General features: G+C 34.0%; 1 protein-coding gene across 1 annotated transcript; it reads right to left on the bottom strand.

Annotated features, from left to right (window-relative positions):
* Positions 1-3,558: 3,558 nt before the first annotated feature.
* LOC103332386 (serine carboxypeptidase-like 27) lies at positions 3,559-8,482 on the bottom strand. Its single transcript, XM_008235120.3, has 10 exons — positions 8,342-8,482; positions 7,305-8,204; positions 7,111-7,206; positions 6,846-6,938; positions 6,640-6,725; positions 5,899-6,159; positions 5,033-5,160; positions 4,861-4,956; positions 4,323-4,428; positions 3,559-4,032 (listed from the first exon to the last, which is right to left on the bottom strand). The coding sequence occupies exons 2-10, from the start codon at positions 7,663-7,665 to the stop codon at positions 3,892-3,894; spliced, it is 1,368 nt and encodes a 455-aa protein (XP_008233342.1). The 5' UTR covers positions 7,666-8,204; positions 8,342-8,482; the 3' UTR covers positions 3,559-3,891.
* Positions 8,483-17,299: the final 8,817 nt, after the last annotated feature.

Raw genomic sequence — 17,299 nt, forward strand, 5'->3', positions numbered from 1 at the left:
ATCGATGGGTTCAACCGAACAGTGCTCAGATTTTCAACATTATATCTACTTTAACAAATCAAGAGTCAATAACTAAAACCAATCAGATATAATTAAACAAAACCCATGTAAATTACTTTTTTGTTAAGAATACTAGCACCTATGCAAATCCTTCCTTGGTTACACTAGCCAAATTAACCCGGAGTCAAAATCAAGAACGATTAACATTATCCCAACAAAATAATCTCATAATTATACCAGAATTACCGTGATATAAGCAAAGGCTCATATTTTGCAAATATCAAGATTCAAGAGACACCTAAGATCAAAATCAGCAGCTACCAAATCGATGGGTTCAACCTAGAATAAGAGCTGTCACAGTGACAAAAACTATTTTGGAATAAATAAGTCTTGTGGTATTCAATTAAGACTTTTAAATAATCTAAACAAATTCAACCATGTCCAAATCTAATGGCCAGATTTTAAACAAGTAACAAAAAGTCTTTTGGTATTCAAAAACTTGCGATGGATTTTTTTTTAATACAGCTACCTCACCCTAACCCATAAGACTTTTCACGTGAATATCTGCTAAATGAACAGCTCTTCGTGAAAATACCAACAAGGTATTGCTTCTCACGCGAAACTTTATTTGCAAGAATTGTATATGGTCTGTGACTGTGCATGGTCTTCGTGGGTTTGCAATATCACCTGTGTTTGTACCATACAGACCATTAGTCTGCGCAATATACCAAATTTTGTAAGTTCAGCACTAGGATTTTTAAATAATAATTATTTGCTGATTGGCTAACTGAATTTTGTTTAACAATTTGCTATCACGTGAAGATTAAAATCAATGCCAAGGAGTCTACTTTTCAATAACTTGCTAAATCACCAATCAGATTCTCATATGATCTTGTCCCAACCAAACATTCTCGGTATTGGCCTGTATTTGTAAACAAAACCGAGTGGTATATATTTTTTCAACGTTCATGTAAATTACTCTTATTTGGTATGATACGTATTCTTGTAAAATAACTAATAAATTTCTTAATACGTTGTAGTAGTAATTTAAATGGGGGCAAGGAAATAATAAAGGAAAACCTATGAATGGACCATGGACGATACCAAATGCACCTCTTGTGTTATCATTCTACATAACTTTCTTGGAGTGTCGTTTCTTACACTAGCCAAATCAAACTCAAGAGCATCAACAAGAAGATGCTAATGAATGGAGGGCTAGAACCCGGATGTCAAAATCAAGAACGATTGAACGTTTGCTTTTATTTACATTTCTCTGTTATCTTATCATTGGCTTTTTATTTATGGTTCCATTCCATTTAATCAATTGACTTTCAAAACAACAAAATAATCTCATAATTATGCATGCCTCAAAAGAAAACATCGTCTATTGCATTTGTATGCTTGTAGTTAGTACAATGCTTAGGTTATCAGAATGAAGAAAAGTCAGATAACCAAGGACCGTTGGAAGTCAATTGGTTAAATTGGAACCACAAAGTTAGTTGGTTAGCAACATAAAAGAAAAAAATCCATGTGGTCCTTTCAAATCTTATAAATTCTTATGATACAAATGTTTTAAAATCCAAACATAAAAAATCTTGATTATAAAAATCTTTTAAAAAAAATGTTTTAAGTCATTACATTCATAAATAGTCTTTTAAAATCCACTGAACTTATTTATCTATAAATAGTCTTTTAATCTCAAAGTACACCCCAGCACAAAGCCACCTGGTATCGATGTGAGGCGACATCATTGGATCGTCGGAGTCGTTGTCGATAAACTCATAATCCGCAACTCCAGATTCGTCGCTGTCCATAGCGACGGCTGCGTCGTCGTCGCCGCCACTATAGAAATCCTCGTCATTGTCGCCGTCATCATTAGCGTCGAGCATGTCGAAGTCTTCGTCTGATTACATTTCGTGGGTTTTCTGATGAAGAGGATCAAAACCCTAATTGGGAATCAATCCTAATTGCATTGAACAAAGGAGGGTTGGGGTTGGGGTTGATTGGAAGAAAGACAGAGAGAGCGGGAAGTAGGTAAATTAGAGGAGAAGGGAGGGTGAAATTGCTAATTTACTTTATTTAAAGAGTATGGCCGTCCGGCTATACTATTTTTTGGTTTTTAAATAGTATAGCCGTGCGGCTATACTATTTAACTATTCGAATGCATTTAAAAAGTATAGCCCGCCCGGCTATACCATTTATGTTATACTTTTTTTTAAAAACAGTATAGCCGCTCGGTTATACTATTTTTTGGTTTTTGAAACAGTACGGCCGTGCGGCTATACTCTCTAAACAGTAGCCCCAAGTCTTTCCCTCTCTCGCCTATTCTCTTCTCTCTTCGCTCTTCGCTCTCTCCTGAACGACATGTTCACCTCATCACACCAACGACAATTCCTCCCTCTGCCAACTCCACCAATTCCAACTCAAGATCGAATAAAAAGTGGCCATTTTCACAGTCCTATCTCCTCTCCCTTATTTTATGCTTTGATATATTGAACAGAAGCAAGGAGATGAAAGCTTATATAAATATAAGTGCAAAGTGTACAAATAGGAGTGGTTAAATCGCTGCCCCTAACAAATGACTTTTGAATTTTAAACGAATTCCAATTAGGAAAATCTTTACATGTTTTGCAGCGTAACGCAGTTGAAAATAATCTAATTAAAACACAAAGTCCAACGAGAGAGGAGAGAAATGAACCTGGCCATGCCTGAGCATCTGTACGATGAGCAACAGGATCAGGATTTGTTGCAATGAAAAGACATCCAGGATTTTCACGTACAGAGAGTGTCCCATACCTTCCATCACATAAACACTGACTGCCACCAGAGAAGACCAAATGCAATACATGTAACAAATGCACAGCATATATAATAAGACCATAATGTTTATGTGGTGTTGGCACTTGTTATAGTAACATGTATATTACCTTCCATTAATACTTTGTAAACATGTATATTACCTTTCATTAATACTTTGTAACACAATGTTTGCATATACGCCTGAATTTGAGAAAAAGTACAGTCCATAAAAAAATAAAGAAAAAAATATAGTGAATCGTGGCAATGCGATCTAAATAATAATACCCGTCTTAATATTCGTCTTTCGAGATCAAAGAATCAAGTTCTGAATTCATAATATTAAAATTCAAATATGCTTCTATTGCAATGCAGGCATATGTATTTTCAACTGATAGACTGAATTGCTAGGGGGACAAACTGGCAGCTTGAACATGATCCTTCTTCATTAAAATAAACAATTCTAGGTTTTGAGAGACGAATAGAATTCTTAGCGTACCTCTCTTTTGACTTGTGTGTAACAAGTTGCATTGATATAAGCAACCAGCAAGCAAGTGGCCAATGCGGATTTAAATCATCTTAAACCCTCCAAAATATTATTCATTATTCGGCGCTGGCCGGAAGAAAAACGACACATTGTTTATTTCTTGGATCGGAAGATAACAACGCAACGTAAGCATCTAATCCGCCGTGTACTTTGGCCATTGCTTTAAACGACAGATTCTTTATCATCATTTTCTTTTTGCCAATTAAATAAATATATAAATAATAAGACCTTTATCATAAATCAAATACCAATAATAAAGAATATATTTCTTCAATAAAGAATCCACATAGATATGTATGGAAGAAGTCCAATTTTTTTACTCTTAACTAGTCAGTAATTTTTCTTCTCATGGATGGTATTTCCAGAGAGCAACAGCTAAATAAATAAAACTATAAAATGGTGCTGCCTGGGGGGCAAGAATGGAGGGGGCACTCGAGAGGAATGCTTGTCTTATTTTGCTTTTCCCAGATTCTGTGTATGAACAATTGCTGCAAATCCCATATGTTTGTGCTTATTCATCAAGAGTACGTGAATAAGATGGAATGAATCTAACTTTCCATGGGCTTGCCTTCCAAAAATGATCTGAAAACAATAAAAGCCTGGCGAGGTCGATGGAGCGGAACCTCATGCCCAGCTCCGGTCACGGTCACAAATGTCAGCCCCTTGTATATTTGGTTCCAGCCACCAACCTATATGACAAAGGAATGAGAGCGTTTGAGGAGACGAGAGATTATATAGTCGACCGCAGATACAACAAAAGGATACGGTAGAAAAAGTCTATATACAGTTAATCACGGATATGGTTGTCATAAGCACATAAAGTCTATGGCGCAAAGAAGAGTAAAGAAGGAATGTAAAAGGCTACCCATTGTAAGAAGAGAAACGAGCCGTGTAAATATGGACTGAAGTTACAATAGGAAAACATAAAATTGCAATTCGACTTAATGGTTGTGAAGAACATCTCTTCCATGGATCTAACCTTGCCATTGTCATACCACGGGGACCAGTTGGTAATTGTTGGTAGCTTCAGGGCATCTATGGAGTAGCGAGTTGCAGTCACAGGAACCACTGCATCAGTGTCTCCACTGGAGAAAGAGTTCATCAATAGCAATGTCAGCTACAGGAAGCAAAATTGAAAAACAGAAGTACAGTTCCAAAGAGTACGTCCATAAGTATATTCACGAAATTATACAACAAACAGTAACATCTTGTTCATTTTTTAGTATTCACACGCTACAAACTCTTCAACATGAAGTACAGTACAATAAAAACCTTTAGTGATTTTTGCGCAAGTAAATACTTAATGGAAATATAAAACAAGATTGCTTCTATGAACAATGCACATTCAATTTACCGCCACCATTACCATTACTGCTGCTAGTAGTGCTAGTTTATAACATCAAGTTCCCGAACAAAAAACAAAACATCTGTCACTTGAATTACAGAAATCCAGGGAACCAGAATCCTCGAAATTCAGGGACCTGAGGGAAAAAGGAGTTGCAGTATGGTGAGTCTACCTGTATACCCATATCCTAAGACCAGCAGCAATGAGCTCTCGATAAATAGGAAGCATAGACAGTGGAGAATCCGCCCAGTAGGTTCCAACTATATCACTGCAGAAAAACACATTATCTAAGAACTCTATTGCAAGACATGCAAGAAGTTAAATATTGAAAACAAAATACCTACCTGCATGTTTGCCATGGATAAGAAATTCCAGTTACATTGGCATGGAATGCCCTTTGAACTTCTGGATGGTTGAAGTACACTTCGGAATACCTCTCAGTGCAGGGATCATATGCTCTGGACATCCATGGCTGAGTTTAAACAGCGTAAGATTAAATAACACAGACCTTTCAAATGATTTTTAAAGAAAATATGCAACTAAGCAAATTCTAGACTGTGAGGAACACATTGATGCTAATGTAGTAATGAAATATAAGCAAGAAAATTTTAACTACTTGTACCACCAGTGACAAAATTCAGAATCAAAATTTTTCATCTTCACAAAATATAAAGATATTGCAAATCATAGTTTGAAACTTTAAGGGCAGGGAACTTAAAAAACAAAAGAAAATATAACTTTGCGTCTGGAAAAGCAATGCAATGAGATACATATGTTCTCAATAGAAATTGTTCAGAAGAATTTCGTATATCAAACAAGTATATGAAGTATTTTATATCTAATGTAAGGGTGAATTGAGTTCAAAGGTTAATTATATCAATTAGTTATTAAAAAGCCAAGTAATCCCTGGTACACTAACTGCATGGGGAAATCACCAAAACAGTGACAACTGACTTAAACCTATAAGCAACTAAAAATTACCTATTCCTTTATTACTTTTTTTAATTCCTAGGTCTGTTAGACAACCACAGTACCCTGGAGAATGGGTTAACAATGTATGTGAAGCTAACACCTTCCTCACGTGCAGTCCTATCTGACACGAGGAAAGGCAAACAGAGAGAAACATATACATGCAGGCTGCACCTTACAAGTTAACAAATAAGTAGAGAATGATGACTAGTGAGGAAAAGAAATGTTCAGTAGAACTTACGTAATGACCCCTCAAGTTGTGCTTTAGTGACTCGGTGCTATTGCAAGGACGGGTAAAAATGCTGTACGGATCAATGTTTCCCTGCTCCATTTCTGCTATTTTAAGGGCTCTCATACATTCCACTGATGGATGCTGAGTGGATCCAAAGTCACAGGTTACTCGTAGCATCCGATAGGTAGAATCAGAAATTAAACCATGGGTCCACCAGTATTGAAATGTGCCAACATAATCATGGTAATCATCAGTCACAGCATTTCCCACCTGGGAGAAAGAAATATATCAACAAGATAAATACACCCATGTAAATAGGTTAGTTGCCAGACATTTCACATGTTATAAGTTCTCATAAAATATATGGAAAACTACAACTGTGTGATTTAAATTAGTTCATGATTGAATGTACTTAATTTTAAGGATTTCCTTGTTAGCAATTAATATAATTTATTTCATTTTATGGCATCCTGAAAAAATAGAATAAAACAGTCTATCTACAGTTTAACTTCAGCTTATTTTAAAACAACATAAGTTGCTCAGTTCAACAGGTTGATAGACAATTACCTCAAAAGTACTAAAAAAATCAAACAATATTTCAATCGTGGAAAAAGTAAAATATCATTTGATATTGGTAATTCTTCGAACAATAAATAAAATCTTTTACGTTGTACCAAGCAACCCTTCAGGAAAGAGGCAGAAACTAAAGTTTGCACATAGTTGCAATTCAAGATAATCCTACATTCTTACCAAAAATCCCTTAAAATTTATAACTGGATTCTGAATTCCCTTGTTTCTCTCATAAACCAATTGAGACAACTGAGGAACATAGTGACCTGAAAGTGAAATTTTGAAAATGAACTCATTATCATCATATCAAATGTGCAGGGAAACCATAGTAAAGATAAAATTGGAAGAGGAAAAGGGGGAAAGTAGGCTGAGGAAGTAATTCACACCTGCGTAACTTTCTCCAGCAATGTAGAAATCTCGGTGCTTGTACTGTGGGAACCTTTCAAACCAATTGATTAGAAATGCATATGCATCTTCAGCTACAGACACAAGACACCCCAGTTATCAAAAATATTCAGCAATGTCAAAATAAACTAATTTGTAAACAGAGAAACAGTATTCACACAACCCATGAATCTTCCAAATGCTAGCCCCTACAAACTGAGAAAACTATAAATTCAATAAAGCTACAAAACTAAAGTGAACAACAACCTGTTCTCTGGTCTCCGTTTGTGTACAAATCTGTGGTCGTATTTGAGTATGAAAAACCAACACCAGCTGGAGATTCAAGGAACAGCAAATTTGCCACTGCCCAAATATTTGAAAATCAATCAGAATTAGATAAAATAAAAAAGATGACAATTTTGTAACCAATTAACAGAATATGCACCAAAGTTTATACATACAATTGTTCCAAGTATAGGGATTCAAGTAAAGGGTCTTCCCATCAGGTCTAATGCGAAAAGGTCCAATCTCTTCAGCTGCTCCATAAGCAACAGAAGAACAACCTGGACCACCATTGAGCCACAACACCAGCGGTCTAGACTCAGGTCCACGGTTTTTTGGGGATTCAATCAACCAGTAAAACAATGCTCTACCAGCTTTCTTATTCACCGTCACATAACCAGAGAACTGCGCAAACCCCACATTTGGCTGTCCTGGCAAATTTGTGATTCTATCCCTCACTTGATCTTGAATAGAAGCAAAACAAGCTCCAAAGAAAAGGAGCAAAATGCAAAGAAATGCAAATGGAGAGTGGTCACCCATTTCTTAACCAGTCAAGCAATAACAAAGACAAAGCAACAAAACTCTAAATCATAAGATTCAGAAGCTGTAAGCAGAAAGAGACTTAAAAAGCATTCAGTGAAGGTACTGCAACAATAGATCAATTACAACAAACTCAAATGAAACCCAGAAGCACAAATCCCAACACTGTTATGGGTTCCCAAGGAATTTATCTACAATGCACTAAACAATAAAACCCAGATCCCAAAATATATCTGGGTCTGCAATGAATTACCTAAAAAGACTAAAAAAATATGAGTGACAGAGAGAGACAAAGAGTGCTTGACATTTATGAAGACTTGGCCTCTCAGGCAGAATGCCAATGATTGTGATTAGTTGTAATGGAGTGTGAATGGTCTGCAAGCCATGCAATTTTTTTCTGCTTTAAAATTCCAAGCTGTGGAATTTATTTGCTTCACTCAGTCAATTGGCCGAACAGGTAGGATGCGCACATGGGGTTAGCTCTAGATTTTTCAAGCTGCAAACTTGAGGTCTGCAGCTAACACCTGAAAAAAATGAATCTAAACCAAAAAAGCACATGAGCTTTCCTATAAGTATCTTATTTTAAGCCAAATAAGGGAAAGCAATTAGTGACTAATAATGGTGAAAGAAGTTCATAAACAGAATCAAATAAAAAAGATAAGCAACAGCACTGTACAGGCCAAAGTGTTAAGTAATAAGAGTGGGTGGCGGTAATTTTGTTAGCTGCAGTGTCCTGTAATCTGTTGGCGACACCTTGAAAAACTCAGTCCAGGGATGAAGGAATCAAATTGGTTGTGGGCTTGGCTGCAGCTTGACTTGGTCTCAAAGCATTTTTTTTTTTTTTTTTTTTTTTTTTTTTTCTTTTAGGAAGTTTCATCATATCCTCTGAATCATGGACCATGGGCTATCAGTTGGAATTCTGATTCATATTTTCTTTTGTTTTAATTTGATCCTGCCAAAAATATCTTTTAAACAAAAACAGAAAAGTATTTGCGTCATTCGAGTGGGGTGTGTTATTCAATTTTAGACATTAAGTCATGCACTCAATTATAACTGAAAATTAAATCGTGCGTCTGATCCCATTGTAGACATTAAAAAATATACATTTAATCATGACTGAAAATACATCACACGCAACTAATGTTAGTACAACTCTTCACATAGTTGGTGATCGATTTTATATTAATAGCTTACTAAAACAATAATGAAGGATGACATTGAATTTATCTTACTTATACATATTTACAACTAACTTTTAATCTAGCGATATTTCTCTTTCGAATAATAAAAAAGGAGATCTAAATCACTTATGTGGATTGATTAAAAATTGTATCTTAGAACCCTAGAATTCAATGAATGGAAATATCCCATAAATTGTTGTTTTTTGTAAGTGCATGTGGTAGGTTACTCGAGAAGATAGGTTCTGTTGTAATGATGGCTGTGCATTTCAACAGTTGCGGCTTGGTGGAAGAGTCAAGTGTGAGAGTTCGTAGCATAGAGTTAGAGTTACGTACATAATCAAAGAGAGGGATAAGAGAGTTGGAAGAGAGGACCTACCATGTTTCGAAGATAGGAAAGTAGACCATGAAAATGATGGCCATTCAATTTTAATATACATATATAATTGGAGAGCATGGACCAAAACGTGGTTCCACACTCATTTCTTCTGTTTCTGACACTTTTTCTCTTTCAATTTCTCTATGTTCAACAAAGAGATTTTTCTACACGCAAGCCCTCGGGTGTAAGAATAACTGCTATTATCTAAGCTACAAGCCCCTTTCAACGATAGTAAATGCATTTGTAGAAAAAAATGCAACTTTCTTTGCTTGACCATCTTCACCTAAGATATTATATATAAGATCCGAAAAGGAAGAAATATGAAAAAAGCAAAGTCTAATGTGGAAGAGGTGCTTTTTACCGCTATAGTTATGAACCCCCTATTTGATTCGTTTTCTGGATTCGTATCAATATGAGACTTTTAGACATAGGGGCAGGGGAGGCCTTTTTGAATTATTAAAATAAAAATATTAGGGCCAACATGTAAATCCTTCTTGGGATATTTGGGTGATTCAAATGAAGTGTATTTTAATAAATAAAATTAGAAAAACAGAAACTACTATTTTACATGATGTGGTATGTTCAAATCAACTGTCACATCATATAGTATGAATTGTGGTATAATAATACGGTACAACTAGTATTATTCTAAATTTTAAGTGCGGATAGACATTTTTGGGTGCCTATAGAATCACCCAACATTTGAACCCAAAGATAGGGAGTGAATTACGTTGAACATGGACTCTACAATACAAAGCTTGGTTCTTAGACCTTATAGGCTTTATATTATGTGGTGCCATCACCAATCATCAATTACCTTTAGTTTTTTTATAAATAAATAAAAATAAGTAAAACTTAGGAAGTGTAATCCGACTCATAGAATTATTCATACCATAAGGGCGTCCTCAATAAAATCAAGAGCACCTCTACCCATACCAACGAAATCTCTTCAAACAAATCAAATTTTAGCAAGCCTATGTGCAACGCTATTGGATTCTCTAGGACTAATTGAAACGAATACTCAGAGATCATTTGTAGGAGACTCTTAACATCTTCAAAAATAGCCCTAGACATATCATTGCATCTTCTTCATCAATTACCTTTCTTTTTGCTTGGTGTGATCAAATTGTAGATGTATTTTTCATTAAACAATTACACGATATATACAAATTTTTCTCAATACTACTTAAAACACAAGAATTCTGAGATTACAAGTTACAATGAAAGCCAAGCGCCTTACCATAGAAAAAGCACTTATTTAGAATCATCAAAACACACACGACTTTTACTTTCTTACAGAAGATTTATCTTTGTGTTAGATGACAAGTCATTATGTAATTGTCTATTTTTACTTTCTTACAGAAGTTATGAACCCACCCACCCCTGCTCTGCTTCCGTGCATGCACTCAATAAACACCATGTCGACGTCTGATATTCCTTAATAAAAAAGATAAATGCAAGGAGAAAAAGAGAAAGAAAAAAATCAACTTGACCAAAAAGCCTTGTTGCTTTTTCACTGTGTTACCTTACTTCTCCCCTGGAATTTTCACTCCAAACAAAATCCACCATTAGAGAATTCTTTATTTGATAATTCCACATGCTCCAAATCCAGCTCATTTATCTAATGCGTATAAATATGCTTTTTTCAAAAGTTTCAACAATAAGCTTTTGACTTTTTGGGCAGTGGCCAGTTGAAAAAAGATCCTGTGCTTCTTTAAAGAACGATACTCTTTGATTGTGAAAACAACAAGGTAACCTTATTTTTCGCTCTTCTTGTCATCATCCCACGAGTTTAGAGGTTACATCTACACCATGATTTTTTTTAAAGAACCATCATACACAACGATTGAGCATAAAAGAATTGATCATATATTCTTTTATAGAGTTGAACATTTAATCCTTTTCTTTTTGTCAATAGTTAAACATTTGAACATTTACTACACCCCTTTCAATTATACGAAAGTTTTATTTTGTTTAATTGAAACATCAAACTTAAATTAACATGAATTTTTACGGCGTCATTTCATATTCCTTTCACTCTGTTAACTCTAAGTTAGGCTTCACATGCTTATTTCGTATACATTTTATTATTTTCTAATAAAAGAACGATAATATTTTATTGATAAGATTTAAATAAATTATAAATTAATTTTTTTTTTAAAAAAAAAGCAAGTACAAAGCAACTAAGGTGTTGAATATGGATACAACTTCTCCAGTAACAAAACACAACAAGTTGAATTGATCTAGATAGAATACGCATAACCCAAAAAATTATTAAAATCACCGAATCAGTAATCAAAAGCATATGTACTCAAACATCAATAAAGATTTGTCCGTATCAGAAACATCAAAGTATCAAAAGCCAATTATTATAAAAAAATAAAAAAAACCACATCAAACTCCTATAAAGTTCATGGGAATTATTAGACTAACACAAACTAAGAAACAAGACCACCACTCCACATCATCTCGGGCAACCTAAAGAAAGCAATAGTGTCATACTGACTAAACCTATAGTGTCGCACCAACTAAACCCGAACCTGACATTATCCACGCTTCGTAGCTTCAAATCTGTATGTAAGGGTAACGACTTGAACCAATCTTGTATGTCTAGGCCAAAAGACAATGACTATATTATGGCTATGACAATGTCTCATGATAATTGCTTCTACATCACAAAATAAAACAAAAAACAAAGAATCCATAGGAAAAAGTGTTAAATTCATAGAGACGAGACAACGACCCACTACTAACAATACGGATATTGTTCCCAATTTAATCACCTACAAAGCCCAGTAGGTGTGGAGTTTTATCACAAAGGGCATCAGTGATATTAGTAGTGGAACAATTCATTATATCTTGTATTTTATTTAGTCAAGTTTCAGATATGGAACTTATATTCTTCAACACTCTCCTCACGTGGGACCACCATATAGTGGGCCACACGAGGAGCCAAGTCAACATCGAAGTAAAAATTTAAGCTCAACACATGAACACCACATATTGGGTAAGGGGTATGGGTAAACATTTAAGCTCAACATGTGAACATCACATAGTGGGTAAGGGTAAAGGCCCAATTCAGCTTAGTCAATCAACTCGTTCGATACCATGTTAAATTTTAGAGAGACGGGCCTACAACCTCACTACTAACAACACCGATATTGTCTCAAACTTAACCACCTATAAAGCCCAGTAGGAGTGAGGTTTTATCACAAAATGCCTCGGTGATATTAGTAGTGAAACTATTCATTATATCTTAGATTTTATTTAATCAAGTTTCCAATATAGGACTTATATTATTCAACAAAAGGAAGGGAATTATAGGAAATGTGATGATAGGAAAGAAAATGGATGGAATATTATGGGTGGCCGCCAAGTTGACAACTAGGGATTTTGCTTTAGGGTTTTCTTCATATACGTCCAATTCTAAGTTGGCATTTAGAAATTTAAATTTTTGAAGTATGAGTTGAAATTGTGAGGTGTTCAATTTGAACAAGTTAACGTTCTAAATTGAAAAATTACCAAATTAATTCAATTTAAATTAAACTCCAATTCTGATTTTCTATTCTAGATTGATTCTCCAACTCTTCTGTTTAGAAATGACATTAGGAGAGGGAGAAATTAAACTTAAAATCGTATATGTAGGAATAAATAATTTTAACCACTTTCCATTACAAGTCCCTTTACAATCCTTTTTCACTCTATCCCATCTAACTTACCGAATTGCTTGTATAAAATAAATAAATAAATAACAGAAGGCACCCAGAATTTATACTATTTTTTATTCTGACAGCATGTGTTTGGTTACTATTATATCTCCAAACGAGCATTTGCCAAACACGACAACAAGTTACGTGCGTTGGCACGTGTCCCGGTTGACGTCTGCATTCCGTAGTTTACTGCTTTGACTCCGTCTCGACTCTCGCTCGCTGCCGCTGGCTGAACTCCACTGAGGTGGAAATGCTTGCTAGGCGACAAAGTTGGGTTTTCTGTATAAGCCCTTGTAGTTCTACATATTTAGGCAGAGGTCCTCTGGGACTGAGAGTTGAAATGTCATCACTTGGGTTTTCACTGATTAATAGTTATTTTAAATTTATTTTATATCAAATGACCGACTAAAATTAGATTGTACATAGTGATCACTCCACATCACAGTCTGCATCACAAAAATTTAGTCGTAATTTAATATGGTACTATTTTTCTAGCGTTTCAAGAGGTTTCACGTTCGAATTGCTCCCTCTTTCGTATATTTTTTAGTAACATTTATTCTCCGAATAATCAAACAAAAACTTCGGTATGTTAACTTGTGGTATTGTTGGACCAAATTAACATAACCATTTCTTTTTATGCGACTTAACGTAACCATATGCAACGAGTTAATTTGTTTAATTACCAAAAACTCCTCAAAGGAGGAGTTGGTTCTATGTTTGATGTATAAAATCAAACCACCATTGGTGAAACATTTTAAAATTTTAGACTATCGTCTTTTACAATGTAATTAACTAGCAATATTTTGTGAGTATAGATTTTTACACTTATATGAAAAGTTCATATCCATAAGTTAGGTATTGCATTCCCAACGAAGTATTTACCAAACAAGTGAATGCAATTCCATACCTATTCCAAAGCTCTAAATCTTGAACCAAACGACCCTTTAATTTTGTTCATTTATCCCTTATTTTTATATTTTGTCTTTTTTTTCATTTATTAAATTGCAAATAATAAATATAAAAAGAAAGGAGTTTCACTACTATGCCGAATATAGGGGTCCAAATTATAAAAGAAAACCTACATGAAATAGACTTTATAAACACACCCAAAGTCCATTTACAACATAACAAAGAGGCTTCAAACTTCCTATAAATTAAAAAATTGTCATCGATTTATAAAAACAAACACAACCCCAAAACCTCAAAAAAAAAAAAAACCCAAAACACTCGACAAGGCATCAAAGTAATTTAATAATCAAAATTAAATTCAATAGGGCAAGATGTCATTTTTTAGGTTTGTTTATAAAAATTAAATAATATAGAATTTATCTATATCACTAGTGCTAAAAATAGTATATAACTAAATACCTCTAAAAAGAATGAGTGCACATGCATAAAATATGAGTGAAAATCGCCATCCTATAAGCTTTGTAGTTAGTATCTTAGGTTTAAATTTCCAAGTTTCAATATTCCTTTTATAAAAAGAATGTAAAATTATATATCCACATATTGTTATATTCCTTTTTTTTTCCTTTTTCTTTTTTGGCTAAGAAGATTGTTATAAATATACTAGCCTCTCTGCATGCACTTTTGCTAGAGACATTTTTTTAAAAATAAAATAAATTATTTTAGAATTAAAAAAGATAATGGGTAGTTGTGTTCCATAAAAATATGATCTATTATCTGATTTTTCTTGTAATTTTAATTTTTGTAATATGGAAAAGTGAATTTACCATATTATCCTCATTTAATTAATAATTTCAATTCTTAATGTTTGTATTAACCAATGACATTTTCTGGTATTTTAAATATTTCATCATTCTATGCCTTTTGCTTTATATATATATATATATATATATTACGATATGACATTCTAACTTTAATTCTCAACATAGAACTTTATAATTATTTTATTAAATAAATGGCAGATGGTCTAAGAATTCGTCATTGTGGGGGTGTGATTTTGGACGTGCCAAGAACAAATAATTGTGTGGAGACAATCGTCCTTAGGAACTATGTTGCCATGCTCATAGAATCACGTGAACAAAATACCAAAGAAAATTAATTTTGCTTTTTATTTAAGCAGTTCAAAACAATATTGGTAAGAGGCTTGTAGTTCGAGTGGTTATAAACAGTTATTAACTCCTATTTGTGTTTGAATCTCTTATCCTTTAATATTGCTTGTAAAAAAAAGTTTATATCCATATTCTAATGCGCACTCATTTGGGAGTGCTTTTTAAATAGTTAAAAACGTTTTCTGACAAACAAAAGTGCTTCTAATGGCGTTTGACATAAAAGTTTAGAAGTGCTTTTGGGCCATAAAAGTGCTTTATGAAGAAACACATGTCATGTGCTTTTTTAAGAAGTACTTCAATTTTTTTATGAAAATTTCAACAATTTTATAATAAAAATGATTTTGTTAGAAACGTTTATGAACATAAGTGCTTCCTAAAGAATAGCAGTCACAAACGAGCCTAAATTGTTTGCTTTTGACAAAAAAAATAAGGGTTTATTTAGGAGTGCTTCTGAAAGGGCTAAAAGAGATTTCTGATAACTAAAAACACTTCTGATAACTTTTGGCAAAAAAATTTTAGAAGCATTTTCGGGTTATAGAAATTCTTTATGGAGAAGCACTTGCTAAAAGCACTTGGATTTCTTATGAAAATTTAAACATCTTTATAATAAAAACGCTTATGAGTAGAAGTACTTATTAGAAAAGCAGTCTCAAACGAACCCTAGATTATTAGTTAGCTATACATTTTTTGTTTCTTAGCCTCGTAAATGATCATAGTATAATAGTTGACTAAACATGAAATCACAAATTATGATGTTGTGATTTATTTATTTTTGTTCATTTACAATTGGTGTTGGGTACACTGCTTGCTTGAACAGTTGTACTTCTCCATGGACCCAATAAGGTGAAAATTGTAATATCCATATCCTACTATAATTGGGAGGCTCATAAAATTTACCTCCTTTATTTATTTATTTTTATAGAAATAAAATCTCTCCTTGTGTCGGCAAAATAATAATCATTTTGTCAAAATTTTGGTTGGGAAGGACTATTTGGTAGGTACTTCCAAAAAGGCTCCTATGACTCATCCTTCTCAGAATAAACATCACGCCCATATTTCTCAACCAAACCAACACCATGGCCATCAAAAACAACCTAACCAGGCAAAGACAAGGAAGAAGAACCCTAAAGCTGGTCTCCATTCAAACTTTGAAGCTGCCCAGGAAGAGCTTAATTTGAACAAAGAGAGAGATCAATATGAAGAAAGGAGCTCTTCCTCTGCCCTGCTGTTTGTTTGGTATTAGTTTAGAGAGAATATGTAGGGTTTGAAATTGCAGGATGGAGCTTACCTTCTTTGCGAAGTTCTCAGCAGCCCACCTTCCTTTTTAAATGCTTCTGCTTTTTTTATTGTTACATTTGCATATATCTGAGATTCCCAATTTTTTTACTTTGCTTTGATTCTTATTCCTAGAGGTTTTGATAAGTCATCTCTTGCTTACTTCATCGAGCTTCATAATGTTCTGCTTCGAGAATAATCTATTTTTAATTAAGCTCTGCTTTGAGAATAATCTACTTTGGAGGCATTACCATATATGCCTAATTTAGATTGTCTTGGTGGGTGGTGATTGTTCATTTTGGGATGGTTGGGATGAAGAAAGTATATACGGTGATTTTTTTTTATAATTGGTAATTTCATATTTCTCATGCATAGGAGATTTTCAATAATTCTTCTATTAGTTAAAGAACAGATTGTCGGTATGATATTGATAAGATGCCGTTATTATTGTCAATAACAAAATATATGGATACAAACTGACACAATATAATTACGATGTTTTTAGGAGAAATTAAGCATTTTTAGTTGAAATATAATTAGATGAAAGTTTAAAACGAAGTACTTCTCTACATATGCACAATCATATGCACAATCAACACAATAGCAAAACGTTTGAACTTTTTATTACATCAGAGATAAGAATTGCACTGTATATTTGCAAGTTGATGATAAGATGCATGTGCACCACCATAGCTAATTCAATTTGTTCTTATTAAGAAGATGCAAATAAATAAATTAACGTTTCAATTCGCAACAACCCACATTTTGCTGGGATATTATTAAGATAGAGGAGTCAACTCTAGGAAGAAAAGCTAAAAATTTAAAAATCACGGTCAACTGACCCGGCGTGACACGCAATTGTGTCATTCTGTAAAATGAGCAAGGGTAATTTCGTCATTTCACGTAAAGGAAAATACAGCAGGCAACCACCGCCCTTTTTTCCCGTAAATAAGGCCCAAACCATGGGCATTTTGGTCACGACGGTGAGAACACAGGCGGGGGCCAAAGTGAAAAAGA

This window comes from Prunus mume, linkage group LG5 (genome assembly GCF_029339155.1).
Source record: "Prunus mume cultivar Tortuosa linkage group LG5, ASM2933915v1, whole genome shotgun sequence".
NCBI classification, from domain to species: domain Eukaryota; kingdom Viridiplantae; phylum Streptophyta; class Magnoliopsida; order Rosales; family Rosaceae; genus Prunus; species Prunus mume.

Coding starts and splice junctions, on each gene's coding strand:
- LOC103332386 (XM_008235120.3), bottom strand. CDS start 7,665: ATGGGTGACCACTCTCCATTTGCATTTCTTTGCATTTTGCTCCTTTTC. Junction 6,726..6,845: donor TGCTGGAGAAAGTTACGCAG/GTGTGAATTACT, acceptor TTTCACTTTCAG/GTCACTATGTTCCTCAGTTG. Junction 4,033..4,322: donor CGTGGTATGACAATGGCAAG/GTTAGATCCATG, acceptor TTTGTCATATAG/GTTGGTGGCTGGAACCAAAT.